General features: G+C 43.0%; 1 protein-coding gene across 1 annotated transcript; it reads left to right on the top strand.

Annotated features, from left to right (window-relative positions):
* Window positions 1-27,655, top strand: LOC118592853 (selectin P). The gene is made up of 16 exons (XM_036201957.1): window positions 1-14; window positions 2,342-2,426; window positions 3,089-3,179; window positions 5,084-5,470; window positions 6,184-6,291; window positions 6,769-6,954; window positions 8,409-8,594; window positions 10,563-10,748; window positions 13,217-13,402; window positions 16,805-16,990; window positions 20,541-20,726; window positions 21,816-22,025; window positions 23,027-23,212; window positions 24,055-24,174; window positions 26,400-26,430; window positions 27,601-27,655. Exons 1-16 carry the CDS (start codon window positions 1-3, stop codon window positions 27,653-27,655), a joined length of 2,403 nt encoding a protein of 800 aa, XP_036057850.1.
* The last annotated feature ends 88 nt before the right edge of the window (window positions 27,656-27,743 follow it).

The following is a 27,743-nucleotide window of genomic DNA, read 5'->3' as shown; positions in this document are numbered from 1 at the left end:
ATGTCACCCAATAAGTATGTACTTTAATGAGTAGAGTAAATGGCAAGAATATTGTTTTTCAGATCTTCCTGATGGTTGGTAACATTTTTTACTCAGACACAGTCTCTAGTATATCATATTGTATCATAGGTACTAAATTATGATTATCACTTATTTACTATTTAACACATTTCCACGTGTTGAGAAGGGCTGAGAGGAGCCACGGGTATGCTAATAGGCACTACAGTTAGCCAGTTGTTTCAGTTGCCATAGTTTCTTTAGGACCTGACAACCTGCATGCTCCTGTGTCTGCTCAGTATTCGTGTTGGGGGCCTCATGGTCGAGAGTGAGGCCAGAAATGGAGATGCTGATTCGGGGACCTTTACAAATAAAGGACCATAAGGTCAAGCAAAAGAAGAAGAAAACAGAACCATGAAAGCAGGAATGCACCAAGGACAGAGAGTTGAGGGAAATTCAAAGGAACACTCGGAAAGATTGCTCAAGTCATTTGAGAAACATCACATTAAGCAAAATGAATTGGTCTACAGCAAATGCTGGCGCACAGAGTTCAAGTAAGATAGAGGCGCAAAGCTGTCATTCAGTTGGGTGATTTGCAAGTTCATGATAAAGTTCAAAAGAGCAGTTTGATAAGAAGGTGGAAGCTGTAGGCTGGAAAACAAAGAAGAGGCAGGGGAGTTACAAACTTCTAGCTTGAGAGGAAGCAAAGAAAGCCAAGAGGATCTGGACAAGGCAGACAAAAGTCAAGAAGGGACACCACCTCTGCTTCTGAACTGCTGCACTGTGGTCCTCTCTCTGTGGTCATGAGACTCTTGCATGCTGGTACCTCTTCCTTCAAATGGGAGGCCAAGGGTCAAAGGCTCTCACACTTTCTCTCTGCTCCCTCCTGTACTCTGCAGTCGCTCAGTAGCATTGCCAACAACCAGGGTGCTTCCACAAGGTTTGTGCAGTCACAGGATGTTATTGTAATGACCCAGTCAGTCTCAGACTCTTTTCCAGCCACTTCCAGTTTGTAGCAGGTTGCCAGACAGTATTAAAGATTAGCAGAGCACATGGCTGCTTCTCCTAGAGAGACATTTCCTCTACACCACTTCTTGATATACAGGGCCCTTAACTCTTCAGCGTCCTAGATGTGATACTATCCCTAAAGCTGTACTGTGGAATAGGAGCAGGGATAAAAGGCCGCCACCACCCAAAGGACATTCCAGAGGAAAATTATTACTAAGTAAAACTTTCAAATACTCCCACCTTTCACACCCACACATACAGTCTTGTCAACCATCATTAAGTCAACAGACAACCTTACTGTTGACACAGGGGTTTGATTTGGGGGTCCATTAAGTATGGTCAGAATGAGGAGATGCACCTGAGCATGGAGGCTCACTCTTAGTGCATGGAAGATGGAGGCAGGAGGCTGAGGAACTCACTACATAGAAAATTTAAAGTTAGCCTAGACTACCTAAGAATTACCACAGAAGAATTAATGGATCCATGAGCCTTTGAGAAGGAGTCTAATCACTGCAAATAAACATTTTCTTCCCCGCTGTTTCCAAAGTTCATGAGCCTCATGAGACTAAGAATTGATATGTTGACCTGATGTGCATTTAGCTAGCCAACTTGGGAAAATCACTTCTACTCAATGGTGGGTAGTGGTGATCACCCATTAGTAGGGCAGAACACCTACCGTATAATGCCAGGGAAATACTGAATTGATGTGGCAGGAATCCTAGCATCTCCTACAGGACTGAAATAGCCCAGGAAAATGAGTCTTGGTATTTAATAATTTGGAAGAACAGATATATCATGATGGAACAGGTGCACAGAGATTCATGTTCTCCTTTTTTCAGATGTCATGATTTCATCAGAGCACTACCAATGTTCTAAAACGTTGCATTGCTTCAAACCACTGTTCTCTCTCTCTCTCTCTCTCTCTCTCTCTCTCTCTCTCTCTCTCTCTCTCTCTCTCTCTTCTTTCTCTTTCTCCCTCTGTGTGTTTCTCCCTCACACATGCAAACACAAACTCATACATACATGCACATTTACACACATTTAGTATGCAATTAAGATGTGACAAATACACTATAAATTTGGGGTTGGATGTGTAAAATTAAAACACAAATATAATAAATTAAAAAAGGAGAGAAAAAAATTTGGGGTTGGAGAGGTGACTATGCAGAAGTCAGCTGACTAGCATGCTAGCTTATGAGGACATTCTACCTTCTTATAAAAGCCAGCATTCAGAAACTCCAGGGTGGGGTAGAAAGTTCCAAGCTGACAAGGACAGGTGCCACTGACTAGAAGACTTGCTGTGATTTGAGTTGTGCACGTCTTGGTGTCTGGTCAGCCTGTGTCAGCAGTGCACCTGCATCTTCAGACGTGTGCTATCCACCCTGTACCCTGCATCATCTTTTACTGCCGTACAGTCTGAGGTAATTCAGATTCTCTATACAGTAATGGCTCTAGGAAGCCATTTCTCTGAAGAAATAGAACGACAACATTTAAACACAAAGGCATTGTTTTCACACTGGCCATAAATGTTAGAGCAGCCTTGGAGGGATATTGGTACCCTTCTCAGCTTGGTCATGCCTCACACTCCACATCCTCAAAGGTGATGCAGTGTGAATTTGAAATCTTAGGGGTTGATGAAGGTAGAAATGGCAAGTAGACAGCTTCTGTGTCAAAGTCTGCAGGTGTCATCTGTAAGATGTCATTTAGATGCTACAAGTTTGTGTGGCTGTGTGTAATAAGAGCTTGGACAAGTTGAGCATTTCTAGAACTTATCTGTCTAAAATCACCTTTTAAAAGCCAATAGATTTGGTACAACCTTCACAGCCTCGTTAGGGTAGGTCAACATTTCTAGAACTTATCTGTCTAAAATCACCTTTTAAAAGCCAATAGATTTGGTACAACCTTCACAGCCTCGTTAGGGTAGGTCAAAAGAGTGATGAGTAGGTCAAAAGCAGAAGGAAGTGGAAGGTTTGTGACACCCTCCTGCTGAAATTAAGAATTAACCCCATGATTATCAACTGAATTTCGACAGTTCCATTGGTTGGCTGTAGATACTAAGAGGAAGTTTTCTGTTTTGTTTCAGGCCGGCTGCCTAAAAGCTTCCTGGAAGCCAAGACTCTGGAGTGTGGTCCTGGGAGGTGCTCAGCTCATCTGGTCCATTGCTCTGATCTCTGGTAAACCCTTCACTTAACCTTGAGTACTTAGGAGGGATCCCAGGGCCACATGGGAGTAGTTTGGGATGGTAGCCTGCTAGGAGACATGGGAAACTGCTCACACCCAGAGACCTGAGAGAAAGACACAGCTGATAGAATCACACTGATCTACAAGGCTTCAGAAACAATAAGCTGCTACATGCAGGGTCAACGTCATCATTGGACAAGGCAGACAGAACACACAATATTCTTAGTGACTCACAAAAATATTTGAGTTTCTTTAAACATAATTTTGGGGACTGGAAAGATGACTCAACAGTTAAGAGCACTTGCTTTTTTTCCGGAGTACCCAGGTTTAGTTTCCAGCACCTCTATCAAGTGGATTACAATCTCCTGTAACTCTGCTTCCTGGGGACCTGACATCCTCCTGACTCAGCCAATGCCTCTATACAAGTGGTGCACATAAATTCACACAAGCACACACACACACACATAAATAAAAATAAATCTTTTTTAAAAATAAAAATGAATTTCTTCAAAGTCAAAGTAAACAGTTTGATATGTAATACTAATACATTCATCACTGCCTTTTAGTTGATGGAAACAATAGCGTAAACCTGGCTATGTCCAACTAAATCTCATCTCTTACTATGCAGACCAGGTTGGCCTCAAGCTTCTGATCCTCCTGCCTCAGCTTCCCAAGCGTTGAGGTTATAGGTGTGTACCACCATGCCTGCCTGCCTCCAGAGTAAAGTCTAAAGGCAAAACACCACCACAAGGGTGCTAGTGAGGGGAGCTGAAATATTGCAGATCCTCACGGGTCAAATAGAAACAGAATTTTATAAACAGGAAGGGAGTTGTTTCCAGGCCTGATTGCTGGCATTGTCTACCTCTTCTGGGGAACTGGCCTCTTTTGCCCCATGAGTTCCCACGGGCTCTAATAACAACCACTGTATCCAAGGGGTCATACTTTATTTATTTCATTTTTATATCACAAGCACTTACAAGGGAGGGTCCATTTTAATGCATGAATAAGTAGATTTGAAAGAGATTACTTATCAAAGAGTAACAACGAAGAGAAGTAAAGTGTGTGGCTGCAAGTAGGGAGATGTTTCACTCATTCGGCAGGCATCTACTGAACAATTATTAAGGGTTAAACATTGTGATTCATGATGAGAATCCAGAGCTAAGAAAAGGCCCACAATCAGCCAGCTTCACAGGGGTGGGTATGGGCCACATCACAGAAACAGGTATTGCAGCATGGGGCAGTAAGAGATGTGGGAGCCTGAAGGGAGAAAGATGAAGTTTATCTGAAACCATCAAGGGGAGCAGAAGACAGGAAGTTCACCAGGGATGAAGGGAAGTGTAGTCAACACAGTAAGACAACCACAAAGGAAGACAAAGAAGTAGCCAGGCATGGCGGTGCATGCTTATGACCCCAGTGCTTGGGAGACTGAGGCAGAGTTCCAGGCCAGCCTGAGCTATGCTGTAAGATCCTGACTCAATGAAACAAAATAAACGAGGTAGGTGTTCTATAAGGAAGAAAGTAAACTTGATAGGTACCGAGACTGAGCTAGCAGGAGGCTCCAGGCCACAAGACATCTCATTTCCATCACACATTCATGTGCCCCTCCATTTATGAAACAAGAATAGACCAGATGACCTCTCTGGTATCTTGAGATGAGGAATATTTTAACGCAGAATCTTTTAGAAGATGGTGCTTTCCTTTCTGACTTGGTACGCACTTTTAAGTGGAAAATAGAAAATACTCCCTTTTTCCTAAAATAACATCAAGCAGAAAATAGCCTTGTTCTTGGCGTCCATCTCCCGGTGAGTCATTCATCTTACTTGCAGAAGTAAGCTTTGAATCAGGCTCCATCCAGTGAGTGATACCAACCCATGTTTACCCCCCCCCCACCTCCCAGAGTTTGTACATCAGAAGGAAGTGGTAGCGTGGACCTACAACTACAGCACACGGGCATACACGTGGAATTACTCACGGGCGTTCTGCCAGAAGTACTTCACGGACTTAGTGGCCATCCAGAATAAGAATGAAATCGCTCACCTCAACGACGTCATCCCATACTTCAGCTCTTACTACTGGATTGGAATCCGAAAGATCAATAATAAGTGGACCTGGGTGGGGACCAATAAGACTCTCACACAGGAGGCCGAGAACTGGGCGGAGAACGAGCCCAACAACAAGAGGAACAACCAGGACTGCGTGGAGATCTACATCAAGAGTAACTCGGCCCCTGGCAAATGGAATGATGAACCCTGCTCCAAACGCAAGCGGGCCCTGTGCTACACAGGTGAGGCCTCCTCGGAGCTCTCGCCATCGTCCCTTAAAAATACGTCTTTCCTGGTTGAGGCACGTAACCACTTGAGTCAGTCACACGGGGTCACAAAGTTGGGCACAAGAAAATGTAGAATGACTCGGCATGACCGAGCATCTTGGAGAATGAAAGATCAAGTTTAGAGAAAAGCATCTATTTGAAACCAAAAGGAACTTTAGCACTGCCATTATTACCGAAGACACGATGCTCAGGAAGTGTTAATTTCTTAAGGCCCTGAGGTTTTCAAGACAAATTTACAAGATAGAAAAGGCATGGGAAATTACTGACATAGTGGGACTATTTCCCTAACAACCCAATATTCTAGACATATTGACGATGACTGACGTTTTGCAGTATAAGATGTAATGAGGCTCCTGTGGGAGAGAGACCGCACGTAGATAGGAATATCGCAATGAGACATTAAGTTTGGTTGTTGAGATAATTATCTGCAGGATTTGTCAGGTCTCAGTACATGTTATCATGAAAAGATTGAGTCTCCGAGTCTCTGTTAATCTCCTTCCTGGAGACCCATATCTGTCTCCTAACCATCTTGGAGTAAAAGTAGGGAAGAGATACTTTCTATTAGAAAACTGCAGCCTTCCACAGGGCGCAAGGCGGTCCTCTACATGGCTCGTGAGAGGGTGGAGCCTGTGCCTTCTGTGATTCTGACCTCTCTGATATCTGTGCAGCATCCTGCCAGGACACGTCCTGCAATAAGCAAGGGGAGTGCATTGAGACCATCGGGAACTACACCTGCTCCTGCTACCCTGGCTTCTATGGGCCAGAGTGTGAATACGGTGAGGCTGGCACTTGGGTGGTGCTGCTTTGGCGGTTGAGCTTACATGAGAGATAATGCCAGAAAGTGAATTACAATGGAGCCTCTCTAGCAAGTAAAGGCAAGTGGGAGGTCCCCACTATCTGCCTGCTCCACACAAGTATCTCAAGACTCCCAGGATAAAAGTCACTTTATTTTTGGAGAGAACATTCACTCATAGTATTTCAAGGAATAAAAGAGAAATACAAACACAGGAAGACAAAATGAAAGCCTTAAAGTTTACTTTTACGAATTTGAAATTTAAAAAATGATGAATGAATTGAGCTGTCCAAAAAGTAATTATTTTCTAAGATGCTGGCAATACAGAGGATCCAGATTAAGACAGAGGGCTTGAGTTAGGAGCCTAAGGAGGGAGAGCAAAGAGAGTTATAATTTGCTGTAGATGCAGCAGAGATTTTAAGTCTATAATGAGAAAAATCATTATTTTTGTTCCCCACAGTTGAAGAGTGTGGAAAGTTGGACCTTCCTCCACACGTGCTCATGAACTGCAGCCACCCTCTAGGGGTCTTCTCTTTCAGCTCAAACTGTAGTTTCCACTGTGTGGAAGGGTACGAATTGAGTGGACCCAGCAAGTTGGAGTGTTTGGCTTCTGGAATCTGGACAAATAAACCCCCACAGTGTAAAGGTATGCAGACCTTATTTTTTCCATCCTTACTAAATAATTAGAATTTGGGAGACTATATATGGGGCAGTGAATTTTCCATTTAAAAATTTGTGAAATAGAGGCTGAAAAGAAAGCTCAGTGGTCAAGAGCACTGGTTGCTCTTCCAGAGTATCCAGGTTCACAGACATCTTTAACTCCATTTACAAGAGATCCATTGCCCTCTTTTGGCTTCTGCAGTAATCAGGCAAACATATAGTATACTGACATACATGCAGGCAAAAAACCCATAAACATAAAATCTTTTAAAGTAAATTAAAAAATAAAAACTTGAGAAAAGAATAAGAATCTACATTAGCTAGAGATTCTAGTTACCACAATTATTAGTCAATCAGGTTAACCATGGTTTTCATTTTCATGGTCATCTCCTACCTATGTAGAGGTATTAGTTTAATTTTTTTATTCCTAGGCAAATTCCTTTTGTTACTTGAAAAGCAAACTGTGAACAATGATGAGAACTTAGGATTGACCTTATATCAATCATTGCTTCTTAAGCAGAAAACCATGGCTGTTTGAAACCCTGACCAGCCACTGAGTTCTACTTAACTAAGAATGACCTCGTCTGCCACTTTGGGAAAATATAAATGGCACAGAATCCCCAATTTTGCAAAGTACTGGATGAAACTTGTCTCAGAATGAACATCATGGCTCTGTGCTTATCCTTGGCCTCCTAGTGCTCAGCCATGAACAATCCTGAAGGAGGAAGGCTGGCTGGCATCTGGCCTACAGGAACATTTCAGCATCAGTGAAGCTGTAGCTTCACTGTGAAGAGGGACTCCCTTTAGTTGGCTCAAGATGGAACAATGGAGTCCCTTGGGGTGGGAATAGCTCCAGTCTCTGGAGTGTAAAAGCAAATGTCAGGACCTTGAGATGTATAATATCCACTCCACCCCGTCTTAACTGGAGCACAGATGAAACTGGTCATCTCACAGAGAAGCTGTTCTGAATTGTCAATTTTGAATTTTCCCTCCTTTAGCTACTAAGCTAGATTGCTTAACACTGAGATGGGAAAACAGTATCAGTCTGTGGAAAAACAAAGGGCTGATTTTGCTATGATCAAAATAGAAAAAAATCTACTTTTTCCCCAACTCATATACCACAAACAGTTTCAGAATGGTATTATTTGTGTATTTCATATAAGAGGGCAGATACATCAACACACAGACCTTCAGGGACAGAATTATAGTACACAAAGCATAAAGAATGTTAAGGAGAGAGCTTGGGGTACTCTGTGTTAAGATGTTCAGGTCACTCTGAGGATTGATACTCCATGTCAAAATGGCTAGAGACTCCTGATCGCTATATCTTCCCAGCTCCATCTGTGTTTCCACGGGCAGACCCATACTGTTCCTTGTGGGTGTGGCTTCCCTCTATGCTGGGTATTCTCCCCTTTCTTTAGCATTGGTTTTTCTGTTTAGCTGTGCAGTGCCAGGGCCTGGAGGCCCCTATCCATGGAACCATGGACTGTATGCACCCTCTCACTGCCTTTGCCTATGGCTCCCGCTGTAAGTTTGAGTGCCTTCCTGGATATCAAGTGAGGGGCTCAGACATACTCCATTGCACTGATGCTGGCCAGTGGACCGGACCATTGCCAACCTGTGAAGGTAAGATTAGTTTTATCAGTACTCAATATAACCTAAAAGGAGCCATGCCATGTTAGAATGACCAAAGGCTCTTAAGGACAAGACAGCCTCCTCTAGGATCATATTTGTTCAACCGCTGGGAGATTTCTCATCTGTGAAATGAGGCTAAGAATTGCCAGGTGCACTGTGAGAATTAAACATATGAAATGCACACAATGAAATAGAAGGTATAAGCAGGATGTGGTGTCACATGTGTGTAATCTCAGCACTTGAGAGCCTAAGACAGTAGGGTTTCTGTAAATTAAATGCCAACCTGGATTGCACAGGGAGCTGGAGGCCAGCTTGGGCTGCATGACACCCTGTCTAAAACGTACATTAAAATAAAGAAAAGCCTAAGGAAAAAAGAAATGGCAAGTATAAAATACAGAGGGTAGACTTGGGCACTTGCTTACTTTAGGATCTGCCTATTTCAACCACATCCCCTTCCTGTCCCACTGGGGTATACATTCTGCAGGGCAAGGCATCTGGCTGGGGTCAGAAAGCTTTGGAGGTAGACTCTGCAAAGGAATAAAGGAATCTGTGTTATAGAACAGCTGTGGTGCAAACCTGGGTGATTATGTAATACACGAAGACTGAACTGTGGGCAGCTGCTTCATCCCTTCATCTTATGGGGCAGAGTTGGGGGAGAGAAGCTGGGAGGTGGAAGGTTGGATGAGTAAATTCCCAGACCTAGATTACAAGCCCAGCTCAAATACTGTTAGCTGGGAGGTTTCTGGGGGGCGGGGCTAAGGCAAAGGCTCCGTGGGTAAAGTACTTGCTCTTCAAGCCTGAATACCTGAATTGGGGTTCTGAGAATCAGCATAAAAGCCAGGTGTGGTGGCATGTGCCTGTAACCTCAGCATTAGAGCTGGGGAACTACAGGCTGGGAGATCCCTTGAGTTCGCTGGCCAGCTGGTCTAGCTGCGGCAGCGAACCCCAGGCTCAATAAGAGACTCTGTCTCAGAAATAAGGTGGAGAGTGATAGAGACAGAAATCTGACATCAAGCTGCGGCCTTTACACCAGCACACCCAGACAGTTGCTTGCACATGCAAGCGTGCACGAGCATGCTCATGTGCACGCACACACCCCCACACACAAGCACAAGCATGCATACACTTCAACACATAGACTTTAGGGAAACTGCGTACCATTTCTGATTCCCATTTTTTCTTGAGTATAAGATGAAAGAGGAGCACTACAGGACATTTGGCCCTTACATGCTCTGATTCTGACAAAACTAGAGGCGAGAGTGACAAGGTGGTCTCTGTGCTCTGCACATTCACAGGAGTGTCTAGAGACATAGAACTATCCACAGAAGGGTTTGAGGAAAACTGTCTATAAGAACTGGGGTCATTCAGAGCATAGCGATGTGCAGGAACCCAGTTCGGGCTGCACTCATCTGGCAAACAATGTCTGATTAAGATGACATCCTGTGTTCTAGGACACAGCCCACTTGGAATCATCATACAGCACTAGGTCAGAGTATCTACAATAAGCGATACTATTCCACCTGCTTCCTCATAATAAGCCTTTTTCTGTATCTGTTCTTTTATAATCCGATAAACATTTAATGAGCCCTCAGAATTTATCAAGCAGACTGTAGGGCTCCAGAATATAGTTCTGAATGACTACCCCAACATCAAGGAGACTGTGCTGTAAGAGGGAAGAACTGCACTCACGCATAAATAGCACAATGCAGGATCTGAGGAACCCACACGAGGAGTCCCTATCCCTCAGTTTGGGTGTAAAAGAAGCCTTCTGAAGGAAAACAGTGTCAAAACTTAGACCTGAAGAGGGAGCCAGCAAAGAGGAACATGGGAAGGGTAGTTTTCCTTTTGGACAAAGAAAGCTTGAGGTTTTGAATATGTAGGCAATGTGAGCAGAAAAGAAGCAGCCTCTCCCAAGAGACTCTACAGAGAAAGACCTGGTATCTGAAATTTTCCCTTCAGCCATTGCATGTGAACCTCTGGAGAGCCCCATCCACGGAAGCATGGATTGCTCCCCATCCTCAGGAGCATTTGAGTACAACAGCAGCTGTACGTTCAGCTGTGCAGAGGGCTTCATGCTGAAGGGAAATGATGCCATTCAGTGTGCTGACTTGGGACAGTGGACAGCCCCAGCTCCAGTCTGTGAAGGTACTGTGACACCAAATCATTCCTCTGTATCTCTTGAGTACAGTTGGCACTTAACACTATTATTCGTTTATCTGTTGGACGTTCACAGAGAGCCTGAGATGTGCTGGACTCTTTGTGTCTGATGTCAGGGATCAAAGAGTAGGTAAAACATGTTTTCAGCACAGTGTTCACAACAGCATTGTCAAGGTGAGAGTTGCTTTGGTCCACATGTTTGGAGAGAGCCAAGGAGATCAGCGCTGAGGGAAAGAACAATGTATGAGGAACATCATGAGATTGTAGAAGAGGAATGGACAAGGCAGTTTGTCTAGGTCTATCATTTTTTGTCAGCAGGCTTTGGGGCTTTCTGAGTTCTGTGACTTCCGGTAAAACGAGGCACTAATAACCAGCTTTTCCTGCTTGTGTCGCCAACAGTTATGGGTCAATGTGTTCTAAAGCCACTAATACTGCTGTCAACTTTATAAACACAGAGAAAGCCATAATGAAACAGTTACTTTATAAATCCCAAGTTTGTGTCTTATCTGAAAAAAAAAAAGGACTCTCCTTAGTATTTCATGTTCTCAGTGTTTTGCTTTAAAATAAAGACTAAGTCACAAGGAGGTCACTGGGACTGCCTCATTTTAAAAAGGGTATCTGTACAAAACCAAGATCCAGAAGTATGTGGTAGCATCTTATGTAGACATTTAGTGGTACTCTTCAATAATCTGTGTGAATCCCTGGAGCTGTGTATACCCTGATTTTGAGACGAGCTATGGGTCCTCCAGTGATTTGTGAATTGCAAGTGGGACTTGAAGGGATATGTATATATTCAGGTTCATGGTGACTCTATTCAAACAGTAAACTGTGGAAAGAAGTAAGCACCAGTGGGTGGAAGGGATAAACAAAATCTGGTATTCATATATACTAGAATACTATCCAGCGTTAGAAAGGGAAGTCCAACATATGCTCCAATATGGACAGATCTTAAAGACAATGATAAGGAAAATGAGTCATCCTCCAAAAATCAAATACTATATAATCTTATCTGTATATTTTGTTGAAAACAATATAACCAAAGATAGAAAGTAGAATGATAGGGGATAGGGAAAGGAATTACTGTTAGTGAGCATGGAACTCAGCCTGAGATCTTGAAAAGAGTCCTGGGGGTGAGCGGTGACGAATGCTGTCTGACAATACAAATGCAAATGGACCCAGAACCAGACACTTCAACTGGCAAAGTGGTGAACAGCAGATTGTATACTTCATGTGTTTAGCATGATGAAAACAGTGAAAAGAAACGCAGGCAGTGGAGGAATAAAAGTGTGTGCCTTATGGTGGTAAAACCACGAGGATGATTAAATGTGCTGTTGTGTATTGTCCTGGAGACGTAGACATGCTAAGCCCTGTGCCTTTCTTTCAAAAGATCACAAGGGATTGCTCAAGCTACTCTGTATCCAGGCAAATAAATGTCAACTGATCAGGAACAGATGGTTGGATATTTTCTTAAGCATCTGGAATTGAAGCCTCAGTAACTCCTTTTATTGTCCTCAATAGTCAAGGTCTACAGCTGCTATACAGCCTTGAGGCGAGCTCTGGTGTCTGCTAGTGCCTCTGTGGCTGCTACTGTGGCTAACAGCCAGGATTTATTGAGCATTTCCTATGATCTCAGATAGTCTAATGCCAAGAGGTAGTGAAAGCTATTATTCATATTTTAGAGGTGAAAAATGTGAAATAAGTGTGTTCTCTCCATACAGTACTATTCCTATCTATTTACAGATAATAGTGTAGTGATAGACAGTGAGAAGGAGCAGATAGGGCAATGGGAATGAAATGAGAAAGGTACAATTATATATGGGTGCATGTATGTATATTTATATATAAAATGTCATAATGAAACCATCATTTTGTATGCTAACTAAAATTGTTTTAAAAAGACCACACTTAGATCATGATCATAATTTTATTCTGCTTTCCATTTAACATTATATGTAGATATACCTCCAAAATCTTTTGCAAGTAAAACACATGAAATTTAAGAACTATGAATATTCCTTTCATGAACTCATAATTTACTTGGTGAGCCCCATACTTATGCCTCATTGATGCTTGTTTTACTCTTACAAATAATGCCTTGACAAAAACCCCTGAGTTGATTTTGCTATTAATCTCAAGAATCTCTACACTTTTCAGAGATTCTTGAGTCCAAAGATATGATAGCTTAAGACTGATTGATTGATTAGTGCATGTTACCAAACTGTTCTACACTGGCTATGCTAATACTGATGTAGCCAACACTGGTTCAAACTTTTTCCTTGTAAAAATCCATCAAGTATCATTGACATTAATGACAACTTTTTTTAAAAAAAAAAAAATCTTAGCTAAACAAACCCAATTCATGCGTCCTTATTCCTTCACTAAAGGGACTAATGGATTAAAGTCACAAACACTTGTGTGTAACTGTTTCCTCACTCCATGCCTTCTTCATTCCTTAGCGTTGCAGTGTCAGGATTTTCCAGTTCCAAGAAAAGCTCAGGTGACCTGCTCAGACCCCTTTGGTGCTCTGAAGTACCAGTCAGTCTGCAGCTTTGCCTGTGATGAAGGCTCACTCTTGGTGGGCGCAAGTACAATAAGATGCTTGGCTACCGGAGACTGGAGTGGGGCCCCTCCAGAATGTCAAGGTAAGAGTGCATTCTTCCCATTTTCACTGGAAGTAAATTGGAAGCAGTATGCTTACAGGCTATGTATGTGGTGGTAACTGTGTAGGGTCTACCACGAAACTAGATGGGAAAGGAATGAGTACTGTCACTAACCCCTTCATCGTCTACCCAAGAACCCTGCATACAAATGTAATCAGAAGCTAAGCAGATACTGTGAGTGTCAGGATATTTGGCAATGATGACAGCAAGGCACTGACCTTTGCACTGCCCTTATGAGATTCTACATCAGGACTCACAGGCTCCTGTCATGAATGGTACTCATCTACTAAATACAGTACCTAGAAAGAAGATGGCAAAGAAAAGTTAGCTCTGAGTGTTTGTTCCAAGGCTGGTCCAGCACTTTCTTCCTCTTAGGGATCATGGTATGTCCTGCTGGAATGAGAACAGTAGAATTACAGAACCAAGTTGTGAGCATTCACTGAGATCTGTATAATAGTGGGGAACCATGCTTAGGATAGAGTGGGAAGGCTGAGGAAAGGAAGAGTCCACGCCAGGAACTAGAGGTTAGAGCATCTTCAGAAGAAAGCAGCACGCACATTCATTAAGACCATTTATACCTGTGTTAGACTTGATGGCAGAAAGTCACTGTGCCCTGTGAGCACCATATCATTTTGTGTGAAGTGGAGCTGGTCTAATCACCTGATCTGATGACTTGAAGGACAGATGCGTGATTTTCAAATTTTCCTATTCCTTTTCCTTTCAGTATATCCAATACCTTAGCCAGATTTATGACAAACACCTTTAACAAAACAAGATTTTCATTTATAAAATCTACAAATAGTAATACAATAAGAAAACAGAAAAATAAAAAATATCCTCTTGAACACCAACCCCCCAAAATAAATATTACTAACATTCTAGCACAAAGTGCTTCCTGTATTTTCTCATCCAATTTTTTCCTTTACAATAGTTATTTTCACTGTGTATATTCAATTTTAATAATATTTTAATATGTGCAATATGAAATATTTCTGTGTCATTTGTCATACCTTTAACTTTGTATAGGTCTTCAATATCTAAGTAAAAGCAAGCAGGTCATGTTTTTCATGAAGAGGAAACCACTTGCTGTTCAGGTCACAGAAGTGCACACACACACACACACACACACACACACACACACACACACCATTGCAAATTCAATAATGCGTGTATGAATAACTAAAAGAATTAATTAGGGTTGGGGATTTAGCTCAGTGGTAGAGCGCTTGCCTAGCAAGCGCAAGGCCCTGGGTTCAATCCTCAGCTCAAAAAAAAAAAAAAAGAATTAATTAACAGCATAATAGGATGTCCTTCATGTCAGGCATCAGAACCTATGGGGAGCAGGAGCTGGGGGTGGGAATGAGGAGCTGGATCTGAAGAGAGCAGAGTGGGGCTGTGAACTTGCTCCTTCAGCTCCTCACCACACTGAAGTCTGCACAGCTTTGAAGAAGAGCTCAGAATTCCTGAGCAGGGTTATCAGAGTGATCAGGCCCTTCCAGGAAAGCCAAACCACAGTCCTGGCTATGGGTGTTCACAGCCAGGAGGTTGCTACTCACCCCAGCTTCCTGTGACCTTCCAGTTCCCTTCTGCTTCTAGCCCTTTGTTTACTCTGGGGGAACTTTCTCCTCTTCTTGCTGGGTGCCCAGTCAAGTGAAATTCTCACTTGCGGTTGAGGCAGGAAGGTGACATGAGGCCTGAAATCCACAAGCTATTGTGACACTTCCCAGGGAGAGCGTGTTATCAGATCATTTCCCTTGTCGCTGTCCTCACAGCCCTCCACGCTCAACATTGCAAAGTCATGGGAGAGCTGGAAATGACTCCACCAAGCCAAGGACCCACACCCCTTCCCCCTTGGTATTTCCAGCTTACCGCCCTCCCATCCCTGACCCCCCCCCCCCCACTGAACACAGGAAGACTTTGCACGTGGCTGATGGTACCTCAGTCTCTGCAAAAACAGATTAGATTGAGAGGAGTGATGCTCGAGAAAGGAAGAAGAAGCCAAGGTGCAGCCAACACCTTAAAATGTCATGCTGCTGAGCAAGCTGACCAATAGGCAGCTGACCTGGGACAGCTGTACCCCGCCGTCCTCTGCTTTAAAGCTGTATACTGAGCAACCAAGCCAAGCAGCAAAGAAGTCCCTGAGCTCATGTTTGCCATCAGTCTTCTCTTCTGAGTGTCAGTAAGATTCTCTTGGGCTTCATGGCTCAGTGAGTTGGGAGAGGACCATCTTGACAGCTACTGACATTGGTGCTGAGAACGTATTCACTCTTGGTCTGACTAAGTCATTTTGAGATATTGAGATTCAGAGAGGTTAAGCGACTTGCCCAAAGTCATACAGTATGATCACCAGCCCAAGCCAGTCTCCCAACACCTCACACTTGTGTTTATATATGGTGTCAAAGAACTGTGAGACCTGACTTAACTTTTACTGGAAAACGAACTGGGGTGGGGTGGGGGGCATTTATGCCTGGTCCTGCAGGTTGAGATGACTTCTGAGGTGGAAGTTGGCACTTGTAGACAACTGATGAAATGCTTGCCTACTTTATTCCCTTTCACAGTTCATCTGTGAGTGTGACTCAAGTGATTCACTATATACCTCAGGGTGGCTATAAGGCAAGAGTTACAGGTTTCCATATACTGAAAATGAGACAGCTGAGGTTGAAAAGGGTCTCCATGCATAGCACAAGCTAGGATAGAGGCCCAGATTCTCTCCACCACCTGCTGGGGATGGGAGAAAGAAATTCACCCCATTTTCCATCTCTAAGTTCTTGGCACTGTTTGATGGAAGCATCATTAGGCTTGTTTCTTGAGAAGATATCAGGGGAGCAACTTTCCCTGAATTCTGGAAGCATCAAAAGTGAACCCCAGGGGCTGGAGAGATGGCTCAGCGGTTAAGAACACTGACTATTCTTCCAGAGGTCCTGAGTTCAATTCCCAGCACCCACATGGTGACTCACAACCATCTGTAAAGAGATCTGGCACCCTCTTCTGTATACATAATAAATAAATAAATCTTTTTAAAAAAAGTGAACCCCAATGGAGATCTCTCCAACAGGCCCTAAGGCCCTTTTAGAATTACCCCAGGAACCCTGTGTGGGTGAGATCTCAGAATGACAGTCAACTGTAAGAAGCTGTGGCTGTCACCAGTTCCATGGCCTCTTACAGAGAAAAAGCCAGAAATGCAAACAACAACAACAAAAAATGCTAAACTAGCAAGCAGAGACAAACAGCACACACACACACACACACACACACACACACACACACACACACACACACACACGGCTGGCGGGGGAAGGAGAGAGAGAAAAAGAGAGAAGATGGATTTCAGAACCCTGAGTTCTAACATGATCTCCCCTCTCCCACCTTGTCCTTCCCACTCAGCTGTCACCTGCTCACCTTTGCTCGGCCCTCAGAATGGAACCGTGACCTGTATCCAGCCTCTTGGAGGTTCTACTTACAAATCCACATGCCAGTTCACCTGTGATGAAGGATTTTATTTATCTGGACCAGAAAGATTGGATTGTTCTCCATCTGGACACTGGACAGGCACACCACCCACATGTGAAGGTAGGCACAGGAGTCTGCCCTACCCTGTGACTTCTCAGATATCATCATACAAGTAAGAAACATTAGATATTTGGGTGAAGGTGTTCCCAGGTTAAACACTAGGCATGGGAATCTAGATAAAAAATGTCTTTCTCTAGGCATGGGAATCTAGATAAAAAATGTCTTTCTCTATGAATAACAAATTGAGTAAAACATTTCAGTCTTAGCAATGTTTTTACATCATCATAGCACATGACATCATCATTCTAGAATAATAAGGGAAGTCAACATCATCTCCATGCTACAGGTGAGAAACTAACAAGCTCAGAGGTGAGATAGTCCAAGGCCATTGACATTCACAAACGATGATACTCAGTTATGCACTGAAGCATTTATTTTCTTATAAAACCCCTTCCTCTTTTTCTATCAAGCTCTCTAGCTATTTATTTCTAATCTGCCTTCACCAACCCCACTAAGTCTCAGACTAGTAACTTATTTGGGGATGGGTGTCATTTAACCTAGCCTGGCTTTCATTTTTCCTCCTACTTCTTTATGGGATTTAAACTCATTGAGGTAGAAGCTGTGCTTCTTCCATCTTGTACATGCATGCATGTGTATGTGAATAATATATGTGCATGCTTCTGTTGTATGTATGTGTGCAAGGGTAGTATGTATGTGTATACAAAAACCGTTGATGTTGGCAGTCTTCCATTATTTCTTTTGACCTTATCTTTTAGACACATGGTCTCCCACAGAACCCAGCACTCACCAATTGGCTATTCTGACTAGCAAGCAAGCTCCAGAGATTTATCTGTCTAAACACCCTCAGTGCTGGGATTACAGATGCGTGCAACCATGCCATGCTTTTACACAGAGCCCAGAGATCTGACCTAGGACCTTAGGCTTGCCTGGCAGACATTTTGCCCCCTGAGCCACCTCCTCAGCCCCTCCTTTATCTTTAAATCACCTACAGCAGTAGATGGAATCAAATGAGAGAGTAACAAGCATCTGTTGAACAGAAGCTTATCCGTTCCTAGTCACACTCACTCAAACACAGCTTTGCTGACAGTGCCAGCTGGTGGAACTCTCCAAAACAGGGTGAATCACACCTACCTTTGACTTCCTGGAAGCACCCAGCGGGCACAATGTATCGCATATAAGTATAGGCATATAGTATGTTCTGAAAGAGAAGTGCACCATGTTAGTTAATGTATAGTTCCTCTTTGGTTTCAGAAGAGTCACTGTTCCAATTTATTGTTCAGCATAGTCAGGGTTGGGAATAATGAGACCCGCACTTCAGACATTTTCTTATTCAGTCTACACAAACCACCTCTAAAGAAGTTATTGTCATTGCCCTCTTAAAGATGAAGAAAACGGGGCATCAAGAGAATGAGTAGCTGTCAATAGGCATATGGAAAGAAGGGCAGAATGACAGGCTACAGGGTGTTTTTACCACTATGCCACACTGCCACCTAGCGGCAGGACTTCTGAACCCCGGGTCCAAGCACTGGCTGCAGGTGTGATTTCAGAAGCAAGCCTTAGAAATGGTGGTGACTGGTGACCAGCTGAGAGACTATGCCTTTAAAAATCTGTTAGCACTGTGAAAAACAGCTAAAATATTGTTCAGTCATCCCTACACTGATATCTCAAGATCTTACTGCTGTACTATAGGGTAACAAATTCCAACACTTGCTGTCAAAAAAAATACACTAACCTCAAGGAACCCGGGCCACGTGAGGAGGGAGAGTTTATGCCTTGTATACATTACTCATTCCTTTATTTCTCGCTGTTTCTGTCACTTACCCTATTAACATGTTCATAAGTTTTTCAATTTTTCAGATTGTATTTTAAGGGCAAAGAACCAAATTCCACTTATAAATTCCATTAAACTTTTAAATTATTGATGTAGCCAGCTCAGTTGCTAAACCTGTGATCTCCCACACCACTTCCCTCTACTCTGCCCCAATCCTCTCTTCTGTGCAGGAGGAAGCCTGTGCCTCCTATCTGTGGGCCCAGACTCCACCCAGGGGCAGCAGCTCTAAGAAAATGTGGTTCTCGGTATTGTTTATCTTCTTAACCCTACTTTTAAGATATTTTTATGTCTGTTCTTCTTTCATTAGCCACATTCACATTGTATATTTCGGGAAGTGATTCCTTTTCATTTTCCCACCAATCTTTGGAATTTTCACCCTTAATTTCTGCCTAGGAACCCTGGTTCTCACACACTATTTTTTTCAGAACCCTAGAAGGGACCACAGGGCCTTGGGGTCATCATGAGGTGGGACCCCCAGCTTCTCTTTTCACTGTGCACTGAGTTTTCCATTTAAGCGGGGGGGGGGGGGGGGGGGAGGGGGGGGAGGGGATTCACAAGTATTTCCATTTGGTAAGAACACTGGTTCCCTGGGCCCCTTGAAACTTAGGATCTGCCTACATTTCCCTGTCTCCACCTGCCCTTCCCCCTCAGGAAATCTTCTCCATGAGCACAGCAATGATTGAGGCACATCTCCTTTCCATGATGCCGTCTATGAGCTGGATTGCTTAAGTCCAGTGGCTGTGTCCCTTAGGTCCCCATCTGTAGGCCACCTCCCTGACACAGACTATTGCTCTCCTATCACTAACATGGTTCCTCACTCACTGTTCCTTGGGAGACCTTGTTGGCCACTGAATTCAGCACCTGATACCTTGCTTAATCTTCTTAGGAAACGGAGACTTGGTCTCACATCCACCTCCAGCTCCATCATTCTGGTTTTTTCAGCTTACCCAAGTCCAGGTTCTGGAATACAGTGAACATGTGCCCTCTGCACCCTGGGACAGTTTACTTCTCTATTTTGCTTCATTTCTTGGACTGTTTTAATGGACTGATGGAAGGGTCCACAAAACACCCACAAACTGCCTGTTACTACAAACACATATATACCAAGATACCCATATACTTTTTCATGAGGCAGCACATAAAACTTAAAGAACCTTAGGAATCCAAATGGCTAAGCAAAATGAACCTGACGTTACCTTCAGAATAACAGTGGACTCAAAGAAACAACAGTCACTGTTGTCAATAGCTGTTGGCAAGTCGGTCATGTGTCAGGTAATTGAATGATGGAAAGGATTGTGGTGAGAAAATTAGAAATTCATTTGTTCTGCCCTTTGACCTGTACTTGTTGACTGCCACTCCCAACCCCGAGATACCTACAGTGGGAATGATGTTAGATAAAGTGAATGGTTGGGGTTTTAGAAACTTTACATACAGTAGGTAAAGGAGCTACAGCGTGTAATGTGACGTTATAAGTTCCAACAATAAGTCTGAGTTCAGTGAAAGGCCTGAAAACTGGGTTAGGGAGACTGAGTACTTGACTTCCTGATCTTTCTCTATGCATCTTTCTGCATGCCTACCCGCTCTTCCCTCTGGAAGCAAACTTCTTTTATACATTGCAGTATGCCTGCTACTCAGCAAAATGCCTGAGATACAGTAGGTAGTCAATCACTATTTGTCAACCATTGAGAGGATAAACTATGTGAAACACAGAAGGTCTTAATAAGCACCATATTGGGACTTTCTCATTTGATACTCCAGCCATCAAGTGCCCGAGGATCTTCGCCCCAGATCAAGGCAGCCTGGATTGTTCTCAGGATCAGGAAGAATTCAGTGTTGGCTCCACATGCCACTTCTCCTGCAACAAGGAATTTGAGCTAGTTGGATCCAAAACTGTGGGATGCATGGCTTCTGGACGATGGTCAGCACCTCCACCAACCTGCAAAGGTAATGACGTGCTCACCAGGGAAGCTTTACTTGGGGTTATCTTTCCACACAGTTAACACGCAGCTAACTTCTGTGGCAAGTGCACATTATACACTGTCGGTGAAATGTAGTCAACACAGGTGTAGGTTTTTAAACTTTCTAAGAAGTGACAGGATTTTTCTGTTCTCAACTAAAAGATAACTGATTCTTATGAAGAAATTTTGGATCTTTATTGAGCAAAGGGAGTGGTATACTGTACTTGCTGAGATTGCTGTGTGGCAGTTATGGGCCAAATGTTTGGGACCAGGAATCCAGATGCAGAGATACCAAGTATCTTCAATCTATCACATGGCAAGTGTATGACCAGGCCAGTGGCACTGTTTCCATTTCATCTTCGTGTTGACCTTGGACCAGAGAGTAGTCTATCTGCCAACAACCTAGGGAGCACAGGCAGTTACTTGCATTTAATGTGGCCTTCTTTTGAAGTGCTAGGTCTTTGTAGCAGCTCTCCAGCTGCCTCCCTTTTAAACTACTGGTAATATCAACTCTGCTTCTTCTTATGACCAGGACAATGGCTTTTCATGGGCACTTTTTAAAACATCATCTCTTCTAAATTATTTATTTACTTAAGTGTGGTGTATGCACGCTCATATATGCAGGTATGAGAGCCCATGTGCATGCACACAGAAGCCTGAGGAGGGCAGCAGCCATCTTCCTGTTAGTTACTACCCACCTTATTTTCTGAGTCAAGGTCTCTCAATGCACCTGACCTCAGCTTTTTGCCTAGGCTGACTGGCCATCAAGTTCCCAGGATCTACTTGTCTCTGCCTGCTAACACTGGCTTTTATGTGGATGCTGTGGATTGAACTGAGATCCTCTTGCTTTCAAAACGAGTACTCTCACCCACCAAGTCATCTCTTCAGCCCTTAGATAATTTTCTCCATATCTGAGATTAATAGATCTTCATAGCTTCCATCTATAAATTGCTAGAGATCCCTTGCTATGGGAAAAGATGAAGACATCTATTCCATGACAGTCTTCGTTCAGATATGATCCCTTAACCCATGAACGTACTGAACGCGTTCAAATGAAATGTTTTTCTCATGATAGGTGTAACATCACTTCCTAACCCAGAGGTGCGCTGTCCCGCTCTCACTACCCCTGGGCAGGGGACAATGTTCTGCAGACACCACCTGGGAAGCTTTGGTCCAAACACCACTTGTCACTTTGGGTGCAAAACTGGGTTTACACTCAGAGGAACCAATTCGCTCAGATGCAGGACTTCAGGACAATGGACAGCAGTGACTCCAGAGTGCAGAGGTAACTAACCAGGCAGGAGCAGGGGATTCTGAAGCTGTCTTCCTGTCCATGCTTGAGTTCGTCATTGTATGTCTCTGCCCTAACAACCGCTGCAAGCCCCCACTCCTCCATGAAATCCACAGCAGTCCCAAGCAGAAGGAATGTGCAGCAGCCCCTTCAGCTTGGCCCTCCCTCAAACCACTTTCTATACAGAGGACACAGGCATAAAGGTGCATATGTCTACATGTGTCAGAGCTAAAAGCTTGCAAATGTAAAGCCAGCTCAATGAATGGTGAAGTATAAATTGCAATGTTATTAACTAGGTGACAGTATCAACCTACAGTATTTTCATAATGATTGGAACTCAGATGTTAGCCCTGAGTGACATTTCTTAAGGAGCTACCACACTATTCCCAAAGCATAGAGTCCCCAGTCTCCTTCATCTTGATAGCTTCCACAGCACAGCATTGAGCTTTAGAAATGTCAGGATTGCTCTATCACACCTATTTGAATTAAATCTGATTTCCCAAGGTTCGTTTCCTCTCCACAACTTACAGAAAATAATCTGAAGTTACTTAACAAATAGTTTAAAGAGGATTGTGGTCTCCTCTTTCAAACTTCCAATGTCCACCTGTGAGGGACATGAAATAAATATTTTAATAATCATAATGCTGACATGGCCAGTTAGTCACAGTGTATCAATAATAACACAGAGATACAAATTCAGTAGTGTTTTTGAGGGGCAAATTTTGTAAGGAGACTTTTTGGAGATTAGATCAGTATATTAGCAATTTATTGCATGCTCTATGGGTCATCCTTGTTCTCTGGCTAGTATTATTTTATGGATAATTTGGTGAGATGTTATTTTGAAGAGCTGCTGTGGTTCTTGGGTGTGGATGACTTCCTTTCTGACCTTTCACATCGACTCCATCTACTGTCAGTTCCAGTCAAGTTAAAAGCAAACCACAACCTATCTGCCTTCCTTCTGTTTATCTGTTTCTCATTCATTTTCTCCCTTGCAGCCATAAAATGCTCAGAATTGCACATGGACACACCAGGATCGATGAACTGTTCCAGCCCCTGGGGAAACTTTAGCTATGGATCATCCTGCACCTTCCACTGTCCAGAGGGCCAGTTACTGAATGGTTCTACAAGGGCAACATGCCAAGAGAATGGCCGCTGGTCAGCTGCCATGCCAACGTGCCAAGGTACACTTTTCATATGGTTTAGAACATGACCTTGGCATGGAAGACAGAATCCCTGGTTCTTTTCTGCATATCTCTCACGGTGGCTTTTCTTCCCTTCACTGACCCTCTCCATTGCTTGATGAGTGTTTCACAATGAGCCACAAAGGCTCCCCTTGCTTTATAAAGAGCCCTAGGGATGAGGCTGGTGACCATGTGGATCCCTGCCATTCCTTTTTATTGTTTAGTTGTCTGGAATTAATTTCCCCACTTCTTATAGCCTCCACTTAACACACCTTGAAACTTCAAATACATTAGCCAAGGGTTTTCACACAGAGTCCTACTTTGTTGTGTCAGAAGACTTTTGCTTACCATCTACCTCTAAAAATACCTCAAGTCCTTTAATTATGCCCCATCTGTTTGCAAGCTTTATCTCAGCCTTACTCCTCCCTTACTTTCCCTTAGCAGTTATGACTTGTTTCTGTTACATATCCAAACCATTGATTGATAAAGAGAAATTACCCCAACATTCATTTCATTTACCCAAATAATCATACACTTGTACTGATGAATTTGTATCTACTATTGAGTTCCTTTCATGGGATCTTTTCATCTTGTCCAGTTTAGAAATCATGGTTTTTAATCAAAATTAATCAAAATATTTAAGCCTTGGGATGCAGTCATGCCCTGCTTTCTGTTCCATTGCAGTGGATTTCTGATTTCCAGATCTTTCCTGCCAGGTTATTGGCCTTGGCAGGACCTTTGAGGATCTTGCTTATGGCCCTGTCTTTGTTCTTGGGATGCCTCAAGAAGGATGAATGGTCTGTGCACACTACACTCACACCTTGCACGTGTGTTTATTTTAGCAGGACCACTGACCATCCAGGAAGCGCTGACTTACTTGGGTGGGGCAGTGGCATCTACAACAGGTCTGGCAGTGGGTGGGACACTCCTGGCTCTGCTCAGAAAGCGTCTCAGAAAGAAAGGTAAATACAAAGGAACCTTCCTCTTTTCTGTTCTCTATTTTGGAGTAAAGTGTTAAAGTCAGTAGTTTCTGTTTAAAAACAGTTTGTTAAAGAAAATAAGGCTAATATTTGTGACTTTGAGCCATGATTGCCTGTTAGAATCACCTATAGGAATTTATGAAAATACAGAAATTCTGAATTTATCTCTCTCTCTCTCTCTCTCTCTCTCTCTCTCTCTCTCTCTCTCTGTGTGTGTGTGTGTGTGTGTGTGTGTGTGTGTGTGTGTATGTGCATACCTTCCGCATACTAAACCAGTGTTCTACCACTGAGCTGTGACACCAGCCATTATATGAACTTTTACAAAGCCTTCCCTTAAAATTCTGATGAAGCATCTGAGAGCCTCTGGAACAACCAAAATTAATTATAAACAGGTCATGCCTCTTTCCCTCACCCACCCCATGTAATAGGCATTTGTAAATCAGCTCTTCCAGACAGTGGGGCCGATAGTGACGGTGCCTGAGGTTGAGGAAAATATAGTCCCTTAAGAGGGACAGGTAAACAATATGCATACTGACTGTGGTATGTCTGGAAGAACAAAATATAGTGTAAATGTTACCCAAACATAGAAGGATGATTCTTGGATCAGAACAGTACATTGAATAGGCTTTCTCAGCCTTAGGTTGAGTTAAGGGATAGGGCCAAGATGGGAAGGTGAACTAGAGTTCTAGCAAAGAAAACTGCACGTGAAAATCACAAGCACATTAGAGACCTGGGAGAAGTGGTGTGTTTAGCAGCTGAGAGCATCTGAACCCGCTGGACTCCAAGACCAGTGGGGAGAAGCTGGCACTTAAGAAGCCACTGCTTCAGCAGTGTCCTGAAAACACACACTCAAACATTCTCTCATGCAAATGTGTAGGTTTTGAGAAGATTTAAGCAGGAGAATGACCAAATGATGAAGACTCTATCAGGGACACCTCACCAGTCTGTTGTCAGAAAGAGACTTTAGATCCAGAGGCAAAAGAAACGCCCAGTCCTTAGACTTGCAAACATCTTTTCTCCATCTGCTGTGACTTGTAGCCTGCCCAAGTGTTTATTGGCTTCACAAACACTTCTCTATAAACTAAGGAGGCTCTCACTGTCTTTCCTCATAGCGAGCATGAGCCACAGAGGACTGACTGGTACTCAAATCCAGACAACTGGAAGGAGCTGTGTTAAACTCTTCCAGACTTTGCGTTCCATTGAGAAGTTCCAATAACTAATCTTAATTGCTCTTGGGACGGAATGTCCTGTGCCCTTCTTTTATGATTCCCCACTCAAAGCCACCATCGAATCCTGTATGTTTCTCCAACACTCCTGCACACAATCTCCTGGGAGGATAACACTGAAGGATAGCAAAGGGTAGTTTCTTACTGATGGGAGAAGTGTGCCAATAGTTAGGAAGAATTCCTTCGTGAAAGTGTGTTTATTTAACCAAATCAAGAAGGTAGAAGGCTTAAGACCCAACTTCAATCTCCATAATCGTGTCAGAATTGTATAATTTTCTCCTGACCCACCCCTGGTCCACTGACCTTACAAACCATGGCCAAGTTGTTTCTTCAGTTTTCAGATAAATTCAGGGTTAGAAAAATGCCAGTAGCCTCTCATTTTTCTAAATCTCTAACAATAAATGAACGGATGCATTGAGGGAGGATGGCATTTCCCAGGCTCATCCCAATTTGGTGTCCAATGTCAAAACAGTCTATTGTCAAGTAACAGACAGTGATATAGCCATGTCTCAAGACTTAACCATCAGTCTGCTATGTAGATTAAGACAAGAGGCTCCTGGTCACATACATTCCTAGGAAGGAAAATGAAAGCATCCACTGTAGTGTCGTTGTGGGTTGATTTACAAAGTTACCATGCTAGATGAGGACCAAGGGACTAAACACCTGGATACAGCATAGGGAGTCCTCAAGTACCAGGACTGCAGACCTCAGAGACATGAGGACAGGGTAGTTGGGTTTTTTTCCTGATAAAGTTAAAAAGGGAAAAAAGATAAGAGGACCTTGGAATAAAATATTATAAAAATGCTCAATTTAGCCTAAAACAAGTACTGCCTACCTTTTAGGCCAAATGGTTCCTCATATTCTGCATATAACAAACTTATCTGAAAATTAGTCTTCTAATTTTCTTCAAGAATTTCTAACACCAGTAACTCTTGTCAACTCATTTTTTTTCTTTTATTCTTGTTTTCTCACTTATTTCAGATGATGGAAAATGCCCCCTGAACCCTCACAGGTAAGATGGAAATGTTCTGTGCAAGAACAAATTTTATTAGTTTGTCTTTCTAACATGCTGTGCCAGGGGAACATGAACAATGCTTCCTCCTCCTTGTAATATATCTTCTGCCATGTCTTTCCTGTCTTGAGAAAAAGCATTCGGGTAATATATGTCAGCTAACCATAGTGTCTTAAGGATCAATACTTAGGGAGTTTCAGGCTCTTGAGTCCCCCTTCTGAGTTGTAGAGTCTTTATTTCTGAGGACTTGCTGTGTGTGCACATTTTTTTACATCACATTTATTTACCTCGCTGATTAAAAACAATAGATAGCCTCATTATTGTATAAAAAAAGAAATGAAGTGGGAAATGATTTATCATAGAAACCAAATGCTAACCCTCAGGTGCTACACTAGTGAATGCTTGGAGGCCACTGAAAGTTTGTACATTTCAGTAGACTCTCCATGAGCAATGACTCAGGAAGAGACAGTGGTCTGTCCCCTGGGAAAATACTGTATTAATTCAATTCACAGGGCAATGACTTTCACCTTAAAAGATGAAAAACACACTTAGTATTTTCACGTGAAACAATTAAGTTCCAGGCGATCTTTAATTCTGAACAGTGCTATTCCAAAGCCATATAGGACCTAAGATCTACAATTCTTTTGTATCTTGGATTTTTGGACATGTAGCATCCCTGACCTCTGCCCACACTGCATGTCTGGCATCTTCATCACCATGAAAATCCAAAAACCATCCCTAGGGGGCAGTACTAACATTCTGTGGAAACCCTTGCTCAAGTATCAGTTATCAAGATTGAGAACTTTGTAACTATTTCTTATCAAGAAGAGGCTGCAACCCCATATAGGGTAAATTAAGGTTTCTGCACAGACACCAAAAGCAACAATAGTGTAGGTATGTCTGGGGATGTGGCTTGGTGGTAGAGCATTTTTAAGCCTGCCTGAGGCCCTGGGTTCCATTCCCAAGTATCATGAAAAAGTGTGAGTGGAAAGCGCAAGTCAAATTACCCAGAGCTCTGAGTGGGACCTTGAAAGTTGCTTTTTCCGTTTACTTTTCTTATTAAAATAGAATTCCAGGGTAGGTGCAATCTGTTGTTTCTAGAGATAGTGTGAGCTGGCTGTTTGGAGGAGTAATGTCATGGTAGATCATCCTTGTGTTTCTGTTCTTCAGCCACCTAGGAACATATGGAGTCTTCACTAATGCTGCGTTTGACCCAACCCCTTGAGGTGAGTTCCCTATGAGGATATTTTTGAAGAAAATAAGACAGTAAGGGAAAGAGCAAGGATGTAAAGCTTTAATTTTCTTTATATCAT

The sequence above is a fragment of the Onychomys torridus genome, chromosome 11 (genome assembly GCF_903995425.1).
Source record: "Onychomys torridus chromosome 11, mOncTor1.1, whole genome shotgun sequence".
NCBI classification, from domain to species: domain Eukaryota; kingdom Metazoa; phylum Chordata; class Mammalia; order Rodentia; family Cricetidae; genus Onychomys; species Onychomys torridus.
This window is presented reverse-complemented; position numbering and strand designations above follow the sequence as displayed.